The 20,271-nt window shown below is 39.3% G+C and overlaps 1 protein-coding gene across 2 annotated transcripts; it reads right to left on the minus strand.

Moving 5' to 3' along the window:
- Positions 1-3,160: 3,160 nt before the first annotated feature.
- SUB1 (SUB1 regulator of transcription) lies at positions 3,161-19,970 on the minus strand. Of its 2 annotated transcripts, none has more exons than XM_088023527.1 (5): positions 19,899-19,970; positions 17,085-17,157; positions 15,100-15,219; positions 7,917-8,025; positions 3,161-6,206 (listed from the first exon to the last, which is right to left on the minus strand). In XM_088023527.1, the coding sequence occupies exons 2-5, from the start codon at positions 17,154-17,156 to the stop codon at positions 6,127-6,129; spliced, it is 381 nt and encodes a 126-aa protein (XP_087879653.1). In that variant the 5' UTR covers position 17,157; positions 19,899-19,970; the 3' UTR covers positions 3,161-6,126. The 2 variants fall into 2 exon arrangements, with proteins under 2 accessions (XP_087879653.1, XP_027953837.1); XM_028098036.2 differs by having other exon boundaries at positions 19,878-19,960.
- Between the last annotated feature and the right edge of the window lie 301 nt (positions 19,971-20,271).

Consider the following 20,271-nt stretch of genomic DNA (forward strand, 5'->3'; position numbering starts at 1 on the left):
CTAGCTACTATCTGCTGGGGGGCAAGTGTGAGCAGCTGCCCTTCCTAATGCTGCTGGAAATGTGGTTTGAAGAAAATGAAAAAGATTCCCCGGGTCAGACACCGATCCAAGCTTAGAATACCAGTGAAGATCAGGGTAAAGTCCATTGCAAAATCAATGAACCAAGAGAGAATTCAGCCACTGGCAGAAGGCCTACCCCACAGGAACACATATAGTCTCAGGTTTTGGAGTTAGCCGGATGCGGATTCCAATTCTGCTTCTGCCACTTTCTGCGTTGCTTTGACCAAGTCAACTGTTCTCTGGAAACCTCAATTTCCGCTTGTAAAGTACGGAAGAAGAGTATCTTCTCGTGGAATGACGAATATTAAATGGGAAAATGAATAAAATACCCACCACTGACCACACTTCTCCCCCGGGCACTCAACGAATGGAGTTGTTACTACTCCACTGGGCAGTTTACAGGCAGGGATGGTGTACATGAACTTGGGAGTTAAACGTAGTATTTCTGCCTTTCCTAAGATAAAAAATTTCTGAATAGGAGTCTAACCCACATTCTTTTCAATACTTACAGAAAAGAATTTTAAGTACTCTCGTTTCTTTTCTCACCCTGGAGACTGCTGGAGTTGAAAAGGTTATAGACCCAGACTTCAGTGCATTTTTTAATTTCTTTCCAAGTTTTCACACCCGTTGACCTTCTGGAGGCAGTTTTCTAATGGAAATGGCTTGTGACAACACTGCTCTGAACATTGCTTTACAGCAAGTTAATAGCTTCTTTTCTATTTAAAAATTTAAGAACCACTGTTACAGGATTCTAATGCATTGAAAATGTTCTCAATTGTTTCTGAGAGCTTTCTTTGCCTACCAGTTAATGACTCTATACTGAGCAAGAAGCATTTCCCCATATTTGGGGGGGTGGGGTAGTCCTAGATCAAAAACAGATTTCAGTGCTTGGATGCCAAAAAACCTTTGTTTCCGAATTAAGAATTTTAAGGAAAACCATAAAGCTTCTGAAATTACTTCTCCCAATTAATATAGTGTTGGTCTTCAAACCTGACCACGAGGAGATACAAGACCTGACTCTGGATTGAGGCTGGAACCCTCAAATTCCTCAAAATCTTCAGATTTCTACTATATACCTTCCCACTACCCTTTCATCCTTTATATCACTCAAGCATGAATAGATGAAAACGTTCTTTCTCCTCTTCATCTTCCAAGGCCAACAGTGAATAGAGGCAACAGAGCTCGTGTCTAAAAACAATAAACGAGAGAGTCTCATGACCAGCTCATGCACCAAGCATGACCGCACAGTGCCCACATGCATGCTGGGCGAGTCCACTCTCTGAACTTGAGCAGCTGAACTGGAGGAGCAAAAAGTGAGAGCCAAATGGTCATAGTCACATTAAAACGGAGTAGGTATAAATTTTTTCTTTAAAATCATTGAAAGTACTCACAGTTCAGGTGGCACTTAGGAAGAAATCACCGGAAAACCACAGTGGGAAATTGAAACTGTAGATGACACGCGAAGGTCAATTTCAACAAGCACTGAACGCAGCCATACCCAGATGGGGCACTGTTCCGATCACACACAGCCTTGCCCTGATCCCACATCCTCCGGCAGCACCCCTCCTTGCTCTTCCCCCCACCCACAGCCAAGCTGCTGAGTCTCCACTCCTCGTTCAGCCTGGCTCTGCCTTCCCCACCCTTGTCAACACCACCAGCAGCCTACAAATGACCAGATCTGCAGAAATGGCAAGGCTGCAAAAGTCAAGGAAAACCTAAAGAAGCGTGTCAGAACAAAGACTAAAGAGACACAACTCTCAAATGGGTTGGAAGCTTTTGCTATGAAGACATTATTGGAACAATCAGCGGAATCTGAACAGGACCTCTGGGTGAAGGGATAAGTGGCCCCATGGAGAGAATACATATACGTATGTACCATTCTTAAAACAACTACGTATTTGGGGGTGGGGGAAGTCAGAGTAGGAGCTATTAGAAGACTCGGTCTTACTTAGAAGAGGGCCAAACTGAACTTCACATCGCTTTCCAAGACACATGAGCCACGACATGCACAATTTTAGTGAAGGTCTGGCGTGGCTGGTGGGAGAAGCACTTTGCACACAGTGTTTCTGTTACTCTGGGACATAGGATCCAAATGCTGAGATTCAGAACACATGTTTTTCCTGGTAGAGATGGAGTAATAAAATGCCCTAAAATCATTTCCAAGCTAAAATAAGTCACCCAAGAAGAAAGATAAACTATTTAACCTCAAGGAGAGGAGTGTTTCCCTTTCCTCAGAAACACGTCATTGTTAATCTAGGGCTGAAATGGCTGTAAAAGCAGGTCCAGGATGGTCTAAGCTCTGTAAAGGACTTAGGTAAAGCGAGTTGGGGAAAAAGTCCTGTGAGGCAAGATTTTGTACTAAGATGGACTAAGTCTTGGATGAACTGTTACATGGTAAATCCAATATAATTTCTTAATGTTTCATGCTTTAAAAAAAAACCATTTTTAAATCCCACAATTCCTTTGAGCCATACTACAAAACTGTAAGTCAGTGACTATGTAAATTCCAAGTACTATATTTTTCCTCTTGACTGTATTGAGTCCGTACACTCTAACAAACTTCGTTGATTAGGTGGGGCAAGAAGAGTCATGGGTAGTCTTCAATGGGTCTTTCTATCCCTGTATTAAGTTTCTCTGAACAGAAATCTGAACAATGAGATCTCAAAATATAACAAAGCAAAAGTACTAAGCAAGAAGGAAAAAATAGACACTTTCTAAATGAAAATGTAAGTTTAAAATACTCAACGGAGTCCAGCATTCAATATGGTTAAGTATACCAAGGAATAATCAGACTGCAAAACATTAATAAGGTTAAAAAAAAGAGAGAAAAGAGATTCTGTACACCTATTGGCATTTTTCCATCTGGATCAGGTAGATGGGAAAAACAGGCCCACACCACCCCCACGTTGCCTGTCCCACCCACCCTGTCCCATCTGGTCCAGTCCGGTCTGGTCCCAGAGGTCCTCAGAAGATTTAACATGCTAAGGCGAATTCACATTCCAAAAGCATTCACACAGGAAGGCATTCTGTTTGTTAACAAAACCCATTCAACAGATAACTAAGCCACTCATTTTTAGGTCTGTGAAACTGGGATGACACGTAGGGCACATTTCTTATTTTTATTTCAACATTTAAAATATTCACAGATGGAGTATTATATTCATTGACATCTCCATGGAAGATGTACCAAACAAAGCATACAGGTTATTCCACAATTACAGAATTACATATTTGTGACTATGTGAATGTTTACCCCTGGACTTTACCCGGAAAATACCACTTTAAAAAAAAAAAAAAAAACTTCTAAGTGCTTCACTGGATTAATTTCCATAAAAAAGTAAATAGCAAAGAATTTCAGGAGATACCTGAATATTAGCCAGCGCTTTTTAAAAATTTCAAGCTTTTACAGTGCTCTTTCTGACATCCCTGTCGGGAACACTTAAATAACACTCAATTCTTTCTCTTTTCCCCTCAATAGCCAAGCCAGGATGTATGTACTTTTTTTTTTCTAAGTCTTTTTTCCTATGTAGAAATAGGTCCATCATCACAGCAACTTGACTAGCTAATGAGGTAGGAGTATTCTTCAAAAGCATTTATAAAGTAAAAGCACTAAGAGAATAATCAAATTATAAAGAGGTTTTTTTTGTTTTTTGTTTTTTTAGTGGTTGTTCTTTAAGTAAAATGCCAAGGGCACTGGAAATTGGTCAAAACTACCCATACTTGAAAAGACAAAGAGGAAAACCCCATTGGAAAAACCCTGCTACAAGTTCACTCAAGGCTGGCATTAATTAAATGCATTCTGGCATTACCAAGTAAGAAACCGCTGCCTTAAAGTGCCAAGCTTTCTTCCTGGAAGAAATCTTACCAAGAAGGTAATTTTAAACAGAAAACCTCAGTTCCCTATCTTCCTCTCTTCTCAGTACAATTAACTGGTCTCTTCTTTTAAACCCAGTTCTCATCATTTCCTATACCCAAAAAAAGATCAGTAATTTCTGTATATTGTATATCCAGTAACAGATTTAAATGAATTTAACAGTCAACTTATCAAATTCTGCCAGAGAAACACTCCTTATATGAAGCTTTTAATGACAGAATGTTATACAACTAGAAAATGCCTAGGTAACAGATTTCAGCACCATCTCTGTATTAGCAGATTGTTTCAAAATGCACCCGAACCCTGAATTCATATATACCTAGGAAACTTTCCCGTTATTCCCTCTTCAACTACACCAAAATCAAAGTTCTGTGTTCTAACTACCCTTTCTGTATATATAAGGAATACTTTACAAATCCACCCTATTAAGTTAATAGAACACATATATGTTCCCAAATAAGGGGAAAGCCACCAGTCAAGTATTATTTGTCTAAAATGCCATTTTGAAGTACCTATTATCGGATGGAGGCTAAAATACCAGAAGAGAAGATTTATTTCCCCAATTATGCACCTATTAGGGTTACTGCTAAAAACATTAGAAAAATCATCTAAAAAATGTAAAAACATACTTAAAACAGAATAGCTGCCAGAAAAAAATTTAGTAACTATGTGTGTCCTGGCAGCTAGTTTTGAAACCAAGTCCTTGACAATTCCACTATAAAACGTTTTAGACGCAGTAATCAAACTTGTATAATAGTGCAACTCTCCGACATGGCAGTAAACCATTTAAGATTAGCTACCAAAAATAATTTGTTAACAAGAATTTTTTTTACATGTCTTTAAACTTTTCTTTTTACTATTCCATCTAGAATTATGTCCTAGCAATGTGCTCAAAATATCCTATGTCTCATTTAGTTTGAAGAGAATTCCTTCCTCTTCACTGCCACATTCTTTCATTTCAGTTATAGTTCCTTAAATTCTCTTCCTAAGGCACACCCTGCCCTATTTATTGCTGCAAAGCCCCTGAAATCTGTGCCTCAATCTGGGTCTGCCTCATCACTACACTTTAATGAAAATCACTTCAGAGTACCTGCTAAAACTTAGTAACATTAAGTCTAGAATACTATTGTCCAGTAGATTAACTGCAAAAAAAAAAAAACCAAGTCTACTAAGAGAAGGCCAAAAAACAGAAATATATGTTCTATATACTCTTTCTTCCAAAAACTGACCAAATTACCTAAAAGCTCAGTGATTTCTCTGGCTACATATAATCCATACTCAATGTTATAAAATGAAATGTTAGGCCAGTAAGCTTTCACAATTTTTATTAAATCCTAATCTAATATAACAGTATCTGATTTTATAGACATCATCCCATGGTGAACATGTTTAATAAGTGAAAGTAAATCAGACATCGAAGTCATTATTCTCTGCAGACTAAGCAATAAGGTAACTACACAGAACACTACAGGTAACAACATACACTTACTTGCCAGAGTTTTCATACAAGTCATTTTTTTTTATCAAACTATATCTCCTAATATTTAATACAGTAGAATTAGTGATTGTAGCTCTCATATAATATTTTAATTACAAGTACCTTATTGAGATAACTAACATTTTGACAGTTTCACTGACTTTCCAAATTAGTATAATATATTCAAGAAAGAGAACAAAAAAGTGAAATGAAAACTGAACATAACATTAAAGGAAAACGAAGTAAAAAAAAAGGGAAAGTGAAATATCACTGGGGTAGAAAAATCCAACAAGTCTAGACATTGGGCTGGAAGAAAACAGATCAACTATGGATTTCACAAGTCAAGAGTTTATAAATTCAATGCAATACAAATCCTTTGAATGTAAAAGCCAAGGTGAAACCAACAGGTCTATAAACTGTTACTTTTGGCCTTAAACAGTACCAACTCTTGATCAAAAAAGGCCACAACAGTTAAGATTGTATTACTTGATTTTATTTTACACTAGGTGGCGGGCACAAAGCAATCCTCCTTAATAAAGTTGACAATTAGCTTCACTCAGAACACTTTTAATAATGCACATAAAAAAAAAGTATTCATCTTACAAATTGTTCTGCAATCCAAATATACAATAGCTTAACGTTTAGAAAACAAAAGCCAATGTAAAAAGACAGATTAAAACAACTAGAACAGTACAGGTTTCATGTGGCTCTGATTTTACAGCTTTCTTACTGCGTCATCAATGTCCGCAATCTGTTCCTTCAGCTGGCTCCACTGCTCGGGATTTAAAGAAATACCTAAAACAAAGTTTTAAAAAATTAAAAGTTGGAAATCCCTTTAAGCTCTGACGATTTTCATACTTCCAACTAAAAAACTGCTTTAATCGACAACTGCCACTTTGACCGGCACAATGGTACCATATTGAGAGTCCAATCTCGTTACTACAGATTCATCACAATTACCTGAGCGCAACAGTCTTACGCCCAGTTTTACTTCCAACACTGTATCCTGCACAATACTTAATTATAACCTGTGAGAACAAATGATGATGTGAAGATGTATCTCACAAAACCTTTCAAACTAGCAGGCTAAGTGGCCAGGTCCAGATTTCCTATGTGACACTCCATTTCTACATCCAGTTGGTTCCAACATTTGCTCAAAATTTCTATAGGAACTCAAGGTGAACAACTTTGTGATGAGTTCTTCCAGAAGCATTCATTTCACTTTGGAAAAATTCCTGGGATGTGACCCATACAGGACTTCTCAGAATATACATAGTGGTTAAAAATGCATTCTGGAGTCCTGCTGTCAAGGTTCAAATCCCAGCCTCCCTATCACTAACTGTATGACCTTAAAAAAAAAAAAAAATCTCTAAGCCTCAGTCTCCTCACCAGTAAAATGGTATTTACATCTCAAAGTGGTATTATGAATCAATAAATTAGCTAATCTGAGGAAAAAGCTGAGTGTATGACCTGACACATAAGTAAACACTTAAAATGTTAGCTAATAACATGTCTTCTCTATTTAAAAAGTAAAAATGTGAAGAGAAAGTACTTTGCACTTGGAACTTCTAATGTCCTAATACTTGACCCATATAAAAACAAAAATAAACTAGAATTGGAAGAATTAGTGTATTTCTCAAAAAACTACTGGGAGGCCATGAACTTGAGAGGAAGGCTGAAGAACATACTGGGTCAACACCTTGGACGGGCTTTAAAGCTGATTAAATTGTTTTAATAAACGCCTGCAGGAACAAGAGAAGAAATCTGGCACTGGCCACAGTGAAACAACTAAATGAGCACTCCAGAAGTGGCCTTGAAAGAGAAAAGGTTAAAGGGTAGAAAAACATAGAGGTTAGGTTTAACAAACTAAGAACTGCATGAAGCAAACAAGTGGTACCTTCAAGATGACAAACAGGCGGAGTAGAAGATAAAAATATCTTTTTTATCTAAGGATCAACCTAAAGCAGCTAACTACCCCAATATATGAATTTATGTTAGTACATATATTCTCTAGGTATATGATGAATAAATAAAGCATGTTTCTATGATGCTGATATGCTTGGGACTAGGTGAAGCACAAACAGAAGAAGGACAAAGACCCGCTTTGGATGCCCCCTCCCAAAGGATATCCTTCAGATGAACCAAAAGGAAAACACCGTAAGCCAGAATTTTTCATTCCCAATTTTACAACTTCCCAGATCATGCCTGCTCTACTTAAGAATTCACGTCAATTTTTTTTTCTAAAGTCACATCCAAGCAAATTAGCAACCAAATGAAGTGATATTAGGGTTATTTTTTTCTGGGTTTTATTCCAACAGCTATTCAAGACATGTCATTAAAATAAGTTAAATATCATGTCTAAAAGACTACATACAAAAAACAAAGAATCAACTTAATGAGGATGTTCCAAATGCACTGCCAACATTATTTCAATTTTAAATAAGGTAGGTTACTTTTTAGTTTAGTTCTAATTATTAGAACCAAATTCAGGAAATTAAATCTCACCTTTTCTTCCAGGTTTCATTTCACCTTCTGGATCCATCCAATATTCTCTAATATCAATTAGGACTTTCCCTTTAAAGTCCCGAACACTGACGTACCTCATTTTCCCAATCTGCAAAAGAAACAAAAACACAGAAAGGTATTCACTTCAACAGTGGTGTCCCTATTTATATTCACAACTTGCCGCACACTCCCTCTACTTTTAATCAAAGTAACTATTCTCAGTATCAAAACTACAACCAAAGGAAATGTCACTGTTAAGAAGAAATCTTTCTTAAAAAAAAAAAAAGAAATCTTTCTTAAAAACATGGAAAAAACAAAGTACATCTCACACTTCCAATCATTTTTACATTAAAGAAATCATAAAACAGAGCAACACTAGAACTGGAAAACAGTTCCTCAAAAAATTAAAAATGGAATAACTGATCCAGCAGCCCCACTTCTGGGTATGAACCTAAAAGAAATGAAAGCAAGGTCTTATTTATACACCCATGTTCACAGCAGCATTACTCACAACAGCCCAAAGATGGAAACAGCCCACATGTCCGTCGTGAGATGAATGGATAAACAAAATGTGATATATATACATACCGTGGAGCCTTTAAAAAGGAAATCCTGTAACATGCTACAACATGGATGAACCTTACTGACATGTGCTAAGTGAAATAAACCACTCACAAAAAGATGCATACTGGGGCACCTGGGTGGCTCAGTCGGTTAAGTGTCCAACTCTTGATTTCACCTCAGGTCATGAGGGTCGTGAGATCAAGCCCCACATGGGGCTCTGCGCTAGGTGGGTCTACTTGAGATTCTCCCTCTGCCCCTGCCCTTCCCCCGCACTCAAGCTCCCACTCTAAAATAAATAAATCTTTAAAAAAAAATGCATACTGCATGATTCCACTTATACAAGTGCCTACACTAGTCAGACTCAGAGACCGAAAGCAGAATGGTAGTTATCAGGGGTCAGGAGAAGAGGGAGAGGGGAGTTTAAGTTTTGCTAAAAGAAGACTTTTGGAGATCTGTCTCACAATAATATGAACATACTTAACACTACTGCTTAAAAATGGTTAAGATGGTAAATTTTATGTTGTGTTTTTTACCACAAAAATCATTAGAAAGCCAACTTTTGCAGTACAAACTACAATCAGTAGGAATCCACAGACCCCACTACCTATATACCATTCTAAAAATCCAGAGATCCAGTCAATAGAACATGAGAAAGCTTTTCCTTTTAGACATTAACATCTTTAATACACTTCACCATAGTCTCAAATTAAGAACTTAAAACTACCCACAGAAAACCATTTTTCAAGAACTTTATACTGTGCTTAACAAACTACAAATTCCACAGAGAAGGAAAAGGTTTTACTCAACAAAGTGTCTGTAAGCACTTTCCAGGATGTCTTACGCTGTAAGACACTGTCTTTACTGTCTAGCACTTCAACACGTCATACTTTCTGATCAAAACTTTTAACGCCTATATCTCTCTCTTACTCATTCTAAAACTACTCTTCAATCCTACTAAAAACTGGCCATGATTTTTGTGCTTAGAACATCTCAACATGTAAAGATTCTGGGTATGGCTATGTTCCTTTTCCTTCTAACCTGGGTCCCTTGATTATTAATAATCCTTTTAATTAAGATACTAAGTATTACTGTAGCAGAATCACAGCTGTGCTGACCCAGTACTTATTAATGGTTTCCATCTTGCATATGTCCCCTTAGACTGCTTTTTCTTGTCTCAGCCAGGTCTGGTTCATTTTCCTTTAGTTTTCTATCCTTAAGTTTCTGATCCTGCTGGTGTATCCCTACTTTATACCCCATGCTTTATGGAGAAAATGAAGTCCACTCAATTTGGGTAAATGCCTTCAAATCTCTCTTCTCTGTACTCACAACACCATCAATTCTTAACTTTTTACTTTTTCTATCCCATTTCTTACTTATGCATTCTTTCCCTTTCCAATGGCTTATCTACCATTTCCTAACATGCTCAATCCCCTCTTTCTATAAAGCATTTTCCCTAATCTGCAGTATTCTGTAACTTTCTCCATGTTTCATTCTTCCTTTTATTGCTAAATTTTGGAAGGATAAAAAATACTGTTTCTACTAATTGAATTCCCACCGCCTACTCTAAAGTCACCAGTGATCTTATGGGCAGTTTTAATGGCTTATTTTTTCATCAATCTTCTTTGTACCCCCCTAGTGCCTATCATACTAGGTTCCCCATAAACTGTTTTAGTGAATAAATTAAATAAGACCAAAATAATTATCACAATGAAACTGTTAATTGTGATTTATAATACTGATTTAACAACTCTAAGAAATGTGTAAGTATCTTAAGCAGCCAACCACAGATCTGAACATTGTTTCATTTTGGTTTTTAGTAAGCCCTCTAGCTAGTAAGCCCATGAGCTAGCTCAGTATATAATATTAAAATGTACTGAAAACCTACTAAAGTGATATTGATTAGGTTAAGTCAAGTACGAGTTCGGTGTGGGCTTCAGCATGTGGAAGAGACCTTAGATATTAGGATCTAACCTTGAAATATGACAGCCTATTAGTTAAGTAAAAGAGACCAAAATGACAAGGACATAGAAGGAACTAAGCAGAAAGATTCAATACTGCTGAGACTCAAGGACAGGCTGACTAGATGGAGCTATACTGAAGAGGACTTGAAAAACCAGGAAGAGATCCTGGAGCCTTTATAGGTTCTTGAACTAAGGGCCAAACACAGAAGCAGAAAAAATACTACTACTCCTCTCTTCTGCAAGGCTTGTATTCCTGACAATCTAAAAATCTGAAAACAGGGTTAAAACTTTAAAATCGCACTAGAGGGACACCTGGGTGGCTCAGTCAGTTAAGTGTCTGCCTTCGGCTCAGGTCACAATCAGCAGGGAGCCTGCTTCTCCCTCTGCCTGACGTTCCCCCCCCGCCGCTTGTGTGTGCTCTGACAAATAAATAAAATCTTTAAAAATAATAAATAAAAAAAATAAAATCGCACTAGAAAAAGAATTAAAATCAAGACTGAAAGCAAATCTTTTTTTTTAAAAGAGAGACAAGCACGTTGTAAGTATATTAATGGTATTTTACCAGTCTTAAATTAGTACTAACAACTATTTAATTATTTTATCATAAAGAACATGGAACAGGGCGCCTGGGTGGCTGTTGTTAAGCATCTGCCTTCGGCTCAGGTCATGATCCCGGGGTCCTGGGATCGAGCCCCACATCGGGCTTCTCCCTCTCCCACTCCCCCTGCTTGTGTTCCCTCTCTCGCTGTGTCTGTCAAATAAATAAAATCTTTAAAAAAAAAAAATTGAATACAATAAATACACAACAAACGGTTAGCTAGGTACTTTTAATTTCTACTCTTGCTCCCTAGGAACTATTCAGAAGCTCCTTTATCCATGATTTCAATGAGGTGTGCTATAAATATTGTTTGCCACAGATTAACAGAAAAGGCATTTTCCTCCTCCCAAATATGGCTGACCATCCACATATCCAAAACTTTGTGAACGTACAATCTGAAGTCCATAATCACTTTTCAAGTGACTTTATTTGATGTACAGTAAATAAGAAATTATTCAAAGTGAGAAAAGGTACAGATGAGTAAAATGATACTCTAGAATTTGCTAACAACGTTTCAGAGAACAGCAGCACCAAAGAGCTGTGGGGTTGGAACAAAGGGCAACTGTGGGAACACCCACTCACACTGTTCTACCCAAATGAGTCTGATTATAATCTGAAACTTACTATGCATTTTGTAGCTCATCTCCAGTGTATCAGTGTTCATTTTAACATAAAAAGTTTTAATGAAAATCTCCCAAGAGGGTCCCTACAGAAAAATGCACCACGTTTATCCCTGTGACTTCATTCTCCGTTACCAAAGCAGCAAAACCATAGCAGTACGTACATTCACTCCAGAGTTTAAGCAGTAGTGGATGGCATCAGAGGAAGGAGAAAGTTAGAAGGATGCTTTGCCCCTAAGATCAGGAACAAGGCATGGATGTCTACTCTCATCATTTGTTTTCAATATACTAGAAATATTAGCAATAAAGAAAAAGAATTAAAAGGATGATGTAAAACAGACAAAATCAACACCACCACAGAAAGTTCTAAGAAGTCTCTAAAAAGTACATATGCAACCTATTATAAATACACAGTACATATATATTTACATTATATTAGTAATACTATAACATCTTTTCTAGCAATGAACTGGAAAATCAAGTTAAGAAAGCAGAGATTTCTGATAGAACCAAAAAACATAAAATACCAGGGGTGCCTGGGTGGCTCAGTCGGTTAAGCTTCTGACTCTTGGTTTCAGCTCAGGTCGTGATCTCAGGGTCATGAGATGGAGCCCCTCATCGAGCTCCATGCTCATCAGGGAGTAGGCTTCTCTCCCTCTGCCCCTCCCCCCCCCCCGCATGCATGCTGTCTCTCAAATCTTTAAAAAATATATGTAAAATACTTAAGAATAAATTTAACAAAAGATGTGCAAGACCTCTATCATGAAATTCACAAAAGAGACAAATTTAAGATCTAAATAAATGCAAAGAGACACCATGTTCGTGAACTGGAAGACTCAGTATTGCCAAGCTGCCTATTCTCCCCAAACTGATCTTCAGCCTGACCCAATCCCAATCAAAATCCCAGTAGGCTTTTTGGTAAAAACTGACAAGCCTTATTCTATAATGTGTATGGAAATACAAAATACGCAGAAGAGCAAAATCATTCTGAAGGTGAAGAATAATGTTAAAGGACTTTCACTACCTGATTTCAAGACTCACTATAAAAGCGCAGCAGTTGTGACTTGTGATACTGAAGTAAAAAGTATTCAATGGAATAAAACAGAGATCAGAAATAGACATGTATTTTATATATTCATGGATTCTCATTATAAAGATCCAACATGAGTCAATGGAAAAAAGTCTTTTCAACAAATGGTACAGAACAACTGGATCTCTCTGCGGGAAGAAATGAGTTCACCTATTTCACACCATACACAGAGAAACTAAACTAATTCTACGTGGATCACACACCTAAGCATGAAAGTTATTAACTATAAAAATTCTAGGGAAAAAAACAGTGGCAAAATTTGTGTGGCCTTGGGGTAGGTAATGTCATTAAAAAGCATTAACCATAAAAGGAAAAAAATTTATAAAAATGGACTTAATCAAAATTAAAGCTTTCTAAAAATGCTTAAGAAAATTAAGAGGCTCTTAAAAAAAAAAAGGACGCCTGGGTGGCTCGGTTGGTTGAACATTTGCCTTCAAGCTCAGGTCATGATCTGAGGGTCCTGGGATCGAGTCCCGCATCGAGCTCGTTGCTCAGCGAGGAGCCCACTTCTCCCTCTGCCTGCCGCTCCCCCTGCCTGCACGCGCTGACAAATGAATAAAATTTTCTTTAAAAAAAAAAACAAAAAAAAAACAGATGGGGAGCCTGGGTGGCTCAGTCAGTTAAGCGACTGCCTTCGGCTCAGGTCATGATCCCAGGGTCCTAGGATTGAGCCCTGCATGGGCTCCCTGCTCAGTGGGGAGTCGGCTTCTCTCTCCCTCTGCCTGCCACTCCCCCTGCTTGTGCTCTCTCAAATAAATAAAAATCTTAAAAAAAAAAAGAAAGAAAGAAAATTAACAGGCAAAGCACAAACCTAAAGAAAATATCCACTATACTTATAGCTGACAAAGAACTTGTACCTAAAATACATGAAGAACTCTTTCAACTCAATAAATCAAATGTCCTCTATTTTTTTAATGGGCAAAAAAGACTTGAACAAAGCACAAAGTAAACTACAATGAGCTCCTACTACACATCCGTTAACTTACGTGAATAGCATTAAATACTGACAATGAACCCAGTGAGGATATGAAGCAACTGGAATCTCTCACATTGCTGGTGGGTGCATAAAATGGTACAGCTACTAGAGAAAACAGTTTGACAGTTTCTTACGAAGCTAAACATACACTTAGCCTATGACCCAGCAAATGCATCTGATATTGATCCAAAGAGGAAAAAAAAAATTCAAAGACTTTTACAAGAATGTTCCCATCAGCTTTATTCCTAACAGCCCAAAACTAGATAGAAACAACCCAAATGTCTATCCCAAGTGAATGGATAACAAATTGTTGTATAATCCTACAGTGGAATACCACTCAGCAATAAAAAGGAACTACGAATAACAGTAAGAACTGACCCCAAGCTGTTACACCGAGCGAAAGAAGCCAGACACAAAACAATACAAACCAAACAATTCCATTTATATGAGGTTCTAGAACAGGAAAAATAAATATATAGTAACAGAAATCAGATCAGTAGTTACCTCAGGCAGAGGGAATGACTGCAAAGGGAGGCCAAGACGGAACTTTCTGGGGTAATGGAAACTGCCTCACTATAAGAGAACCATGTCTACTTGGCTCATCACTGCACACCCAAAACTCAGTAAGGCCTGATAAAATACAGTCTTTCAAAGCCATCAGAAAATTAAAAATATGTATCAATTTTATACATAACTATGCATTTTATATACATGTACTTCAACTAATAATTATGCCCCCTTCTTGAAAAATTTCCCTTGCTATACCTCGATCTTCAATCTTATTCCCCACTATATACAGAGCGCCGATTTCAGTAAACCCACCTGCCTCTCCTGTTCTTTTTTAAAGAAATATCTATTTTAGAGAGAAAGCAAGTGAGCATTTGGGGGGGGGGGGGCGCCTGAGAGAGAAGGAGAGAATCTCAAGCAGATGCCCTGCTGAGGGCGGAGCCCAACACAGGCTCAATCTCAAAACCCTGAGCAGAAACCAAGAGTCCCACACTTAACCAACTGAGCCACCTTGGCGCCCCTCACCTCTCCTGCTCTTATCAAGCCCAAACTTTGCAGGCCGTACTGCTGCTGCTTCTCCAGTAATACCCCACCCGTATTTCACAGCCCAATACTAGACCTATCTCCTCCAAACTGCTTCCTAAATGTGCTTTTCTCAATCTTTTTTGGGTATCTATCACTTTTAAATTAACACTTAGCCAAACTATAGGTTTCTAGACTTTAACAATAATCTAGCATCTTATAAATGACTTTCATTTCAATGAACCTGCTCCTATATTTCAACAACTATCCTTATATTAAATTAAGGTACTTTCCACATTTGTCAGATCAAGCCAGACACTAAGTCCTCAGGATCTCGGACACTACCTGGAACATGTTATCATCTCTGCTGCTGCTCTGCTTAGAGGACGACAGGGCTCTTGAAGTTTCACCAGTCTTTTGCTTCTTTACAGGTTTTTCTGGAGTAACTTGCTTTTTCCTCTTTAACTTGAAAGAAAAACAAGCACAATGGTTAAAATTTGCACACATAATAAGACACATCTCAGGTTCAAACACTTCATTACTTTTTAAGACTTAAAGGCTCAAAGTACTATATTTATTAAGAAAAAAATCATAAATATATACACAGGCAAGTTTCACTTGACAATAGAACTATGGAGCTAACCTAATATCTAACAGTGTTTTCAAAGTGTGTTCTCAGAAACCCAAAAAATACTTCAAGCATCATACTGGTAATAACCAGAGAAACAATTCTTTTCTAGACCAGGATCCCACATCCAATTTCTTCGGGGGGGGGGGAAGCGATGGGGGGGACTGCTGCTTTTGAATAAATTTTGGAAACCCCAAGTCTACTAAAGTTAGTCAGCAACTTATATTTTTACAAAAGATATATATTAATTAGGAAGAATACAGCCAACTTATTCCAACCCAGGATATGTTATTTATTCCCTGCCTATTCCAAAAGGGACTTAAATTGACTTTGAAAATTTTTGAGTATGCAAAGCTAAGAAAACTATTTTGTACTGGGCACTAGAAGTCAACAACTCAAGAACTTCATCATAAAAATCACTGAAGGTGGACAGCAATGTGTTGGATTAGCATCCAAAATCAAGACAATGTCTTAAATAAAGCAACATTATTGTAAAAACTTTTTATATAGCCTCATTCTTAAAATGACCTAACAGCCTATGGAAACTAGTAGAGTTCCTCCCAACCTAAACAGCAGAGGGCAGTCATGCTCCTTAGTGGAAAGTATAAACTAGTATGTTAATGTCTTACTAAATTAGATGAAGTTACGTAAAATAGAATGTACACATGTATATAAACTGAAAAAGTGAATGTATTACTGTGTTGACAGGACTAATGTACTATTAATAGCAAAAATAGCAAAAATCACCTCAGCTCAAAAGTAGAAAGTGATTGATTATTCTTTATATAGGAGCTGGATATTCTCCATGGACTGACACATAAAAGTTCAGTAAAAATTTGTTTTCAAATTCAAAGGCCATACCGGGTGTGAATAAAAAACCTAAGAGATATTTCCTTCTGGAGTATAGCTATGTATGTTGAGGCCTTATTGCAACCTTTAGGTTATATATTCTGTATTTCCCTATACAGGTCCATCTTCTCCAAGATTCTCCCATAAGCTCTTTTAACTAACACTGCCAACTAAACTCAGACACATAATTATGTAAGCTCCTAGGAATTAAAAAAACAGTTCTGCACAGAAGCTCTGACTACAGTGTGAGAGGCTCAGTTAAGCGGAATACACCACTCCCAGCACAGTTGTCATCCAATGTAGAAAAAGGCTGTTGTCAAAATGGGGAATTTCATGTTAGTTTTGCTGGGTGTTGATTTAACTAAAAGGAGGGGACCAGAGTAAATAACATTCTAACTTAGAATGTACCAAGACTACATTTTAAGTAATCCTAGTGGGCTGGATAAAAATCAACCGCTGAGAAGGCGGTCAAAACTGACATCTGCATTCAAAGAGTTCAGGTAATTTAACTCAACTACAACACACAATACCTAGAGTTTAGGCAGATTTCTCAATAATGGCAAATAGCAAATTGGCCTCATTATAATGCTATTCCCCGGAGGGAATAAGGTGGTGGTTCTGTAGCTTTGGGGTTCCTAGAAGACTTGCTCAAGTCTGATTCAGGGGCTGGAAGTGTGCATGTACAAGTACCCTAGGCCCTTTGGTCAAGTGGTCCAGGAGCCTTCTGCACTTTGAGAAACACCCACCTAGGCGCTCATTTTACCATTCTGATATGCCTTGCTGTCCTTCAGAACTGGATGTGGACAATACTGCTGAATTAAGTATCACAGAAATGACTTGCATTAATAGTCACCTTTTTGTCAACCTCACTGTCAGAATCACTGCCAGAAGAGCTTGAAGAAACAAGTTCCTTTGATTTAGGCATTCTGAAAGAAAAATACATTATACACAATAATTTACAAACTGTTCTCCTACCTTCGACTTGACTCTTTCCCAAGCAAAAATTCAAGAAGTTCCATGGTTCTACCATTTTGTGGTACTGGAGTTGTTAGGCTAAGCACAATGCTAAAAGTTATACTTTTTTTTTTTTTTAAGATTTTTTTATTTATTTATTCATGAGAGACAGAGGAGGAGAGAGAGGGAGAGAGAGAGAGAGAGAAGCAGAGGGAGAAGCAGGCTCCCAAGGAGCAGGGAGCCCGATGCGGGACTCGATCCCAGGACCCTGGGATCATGACCTGAGCCGAAGGCAGACGCTTAACCATCTGAGCCACCCAGGCGCCCTAGAAGTTATACTCTTAATTTATACTCTTCCAAGTTGAAAATAACACCCAGAACCCAGCAAGGAGAATCCAGCAAGGAGAAAGAACTAAATGTCACACATATCTCATACTCCTACACCTCTTTCTCAAAGCCATTGGGTCTTTTTATACTTCATTTTAGAGGAGTTAGATGTTTATACGTAGAATAAATTGTAAGAAGGAAGCTGACAGCAATCTGTTAAAACCAGGAATAGGAATATTCTCAGTACTGCTTTATATTTCTCACTGATGAGACCTAACAGAATTATTCGCTGCAGGAACTGACCCCAACATTCACACAACATGGGGAACAGCTGCACTATACAGATGTAATTCATTTGCCAGTATAATCCTATTTTTTCATATTTTGTAAATGTTCTTAATTTTCTTTGGCTTTTTGATCATGCCATCAAAATGACAAGCACTAATTCAGAGTTCACAAAGTTAAACAATTTTTTACAGTTCATTACATTTTACACTGATTTTTCTACTCTGAAATGTAACTACATTTTGAAGAATCTGCTTATGGGAGGGGCAAAACCTTTTCTCAAATTCACCTATGACCCTCACTCCCCCCAAATAGAGGTACATAACCCAATATCTTGCTTTCAGGTGGATCTTTACTGAGTGCCTGAGCACAGCAAGACAGAGAACCTTGTGCATCTACTTTTGCAGAAGATTAAAAAAAAAAAAGCTAAAGCCCAAATTTCAAGGAATTCCAAAGCACTCTTTTCAAGGCACTTAACAATACCAGGTGGTAAACCACTTATTATTAAAGGATCTTTAGCCCTCCCCATCTCCAGAAAGACTGAGTCTTATTAATTTTTGTATGCCCTAAAGGGCCCAATATGTACAACACAGTCTACAAATGTTGAATAAAGGAAAAAAAGTCTTCATTTCCTCCTCAAAAAATCCTAAGTAATCCAGCTCTCTAGACTAAACTTCCTTGGCACTAACACTAAATGTGTTCCACATTAGGAGGTCAAGGTAAAAGAAGTGGGCCATCCATCCCAATTCTAGCGACTAATTTCAAAAAGCTCAAACATGCACAACCAGCCATGTTGATTTGAACTGGTAATTTCTTGAGGAGAAGAGTAAATTCTGAGGGGACCAGCAACGTTCAGAACCAGATTTTATGTACTATTCCTGTTACTGCTCCATTTTACAACCCAAACTCCAAAAGCAATTTAGGTTTTTTAATGCTAGCAGCTAATAATGCCAAGAAACATTTTTTAAAAGGTAATTAAATCGGACATAACCTATTTTTCACTTTGAAACAGTCAAGCATAACTATACGGTCTATTAATAATAGCTGCGGGGGGGGGGGCTGCCTAAGATCATTTCAAAGAACGACCTCGTAATTAACCCAAATTAGAAGATCATTCAACAACAGAAAAGATAATGGTAACCAACACCACTTTGAACTTTTGACAGATTTTTACTTTTACTTATCTTTACTGTTCGAAGGAGGCAGGCCAGTAATTCGGGAAGGTGATACTAAAACGCTAGTTAAGAATATATACAAAACGCAACTGAAAAAATGAATTTCGGTCTGTGATGATGGCGTGGAGGGAAGATTAGAAAAGACGAGGTGAAAAATAAACCTGGACTAAAGGGCACAGGAATTCGGTACAAAACGAGGGTGATGAGCACCAAGACGGGGAAGGGGGTCGCGCGGTGCCAGGAAGCTTCTGGAACCCTGGGGCTGGCAACCGCTGAGGCAGGGGGAGACAGGTTGGTCGGAGGGGGCGTGGGAGGCGGCGAAGTGCGAGGAGACCTTATGGGAAGAGGAGGGACTTGCACCAAGCGCCATTTTCTTCTCTCGAAGCGCTAGCTACCCCCAGCACACCAGCCGTCCTTCCCCCAACCCCCCCAGCCCTCCTCCGACGGGGTCCGCTCTCTCCCCCCCTAGAAAGCGCCCCCCCAACCCTGGATGCCGGGGTTCGAGCCCCAGCCAGGCCTTGAGGAGAAGCAGGCTCCGCACGCGCCCGTGCCGTGGCCCGGGCCGCCGCGGCATTGTCCCGGGGGCGCCCGGGCCCCCTCCCCACGGCTCCTCGCCTCCGCCCGGCCGCGCCCCGCCGCCAGGGGCCGCCGCACTCGCCGCGCCGGGGCCATTCCCGGGAGCCAGCTTCTGGCGCGGAGAGGCCTGTAGGGCATGGGGCGCGGGGCGCGACGGAGGAGGAGATCCAGGGAGGCCGAGGCGGGGAGGTCTGGCAACGCCGCCATTTCCCCCGGCCGTCGCCTTGCGAGCGGGGTGGAGGCCGCGGGCGGCTCGCGGCCCGGCTGGGAGGGTGGGGGCCGGCTAGGCAGGGGTTCGAGGGGTGGGGGCGGGGTCCCCCAGCACTCACGCTCCACTCTCGCAGCCGAACCTCTTTCTGCTCGCTCGCTTGCAACTGACAGAGAACCGGAAGTGACGGAAGCCCAGAGACGCCGGCCCCGCCCCTCGGGGGTTGCGCACACATGACGGGGCGTGGCCTCCCTGCCCAAACCAACACCGAGACCCTTTCCAGGGCCTTAAAGGGACCGGCCCTCGTCCTCAGCCAGTCCCTTGAAAGTGAAATGCATCAAAGTTTAAGTATGACCTGTGAGTGAATGAGGGCACGAAGAAAACATGAATGAGAAACATCGAGCTTTGCACTTGTTCCGTAAATGTTTCTTGTACTAAAGTGAAGTGTTCATACTGAAAAAGCCCCTTTTCCCAGAAATGGTCCTTAACCCCCATTCCCAATATTTGACTCTGGC

Source organism: Eumetopias jubatus, unplaced genomic scaffold (assembly GCF_037043125.1).
Source record: "Eumetopias jubatus isolate StellerSeaLion01/CBP00866 unplaced genomic scaffold, mEumJub1_p1.0 scaffold_5, whole genome shotgun sequence".
Classification (NCBI taxonomy): domain Eukaryota; kingdom Metazoa; phylum Chordata; class Mammalia; order Carnivora; family Otariidae; genus Eumetopias; species Eumetopias jubatus.

Coding starts and splice junctions, on each gene's coding strand:
- SUB1 (XM_088023527.1), bottom strand. CDS start 17,156: ATGCCTAAATCAAAGGAACTTGTTTCTTCAAGCTCTTCTGGCAGTGAT. Junction 15,220..17,084: donor ACAGTGAGGTTGACAAAAAG/GTGACTATTAAT, acceptor TTTTCTTTCAAG/TTAAAGAGGAAAAAGCAAGT. Junction 6,207..7,916: donor AATGAAACCTGGAAGAAAAG/GTGAGATTTAAT, acceptor ACTTTGTTTTAG/GTATTTCTTTAAATCCCGAG.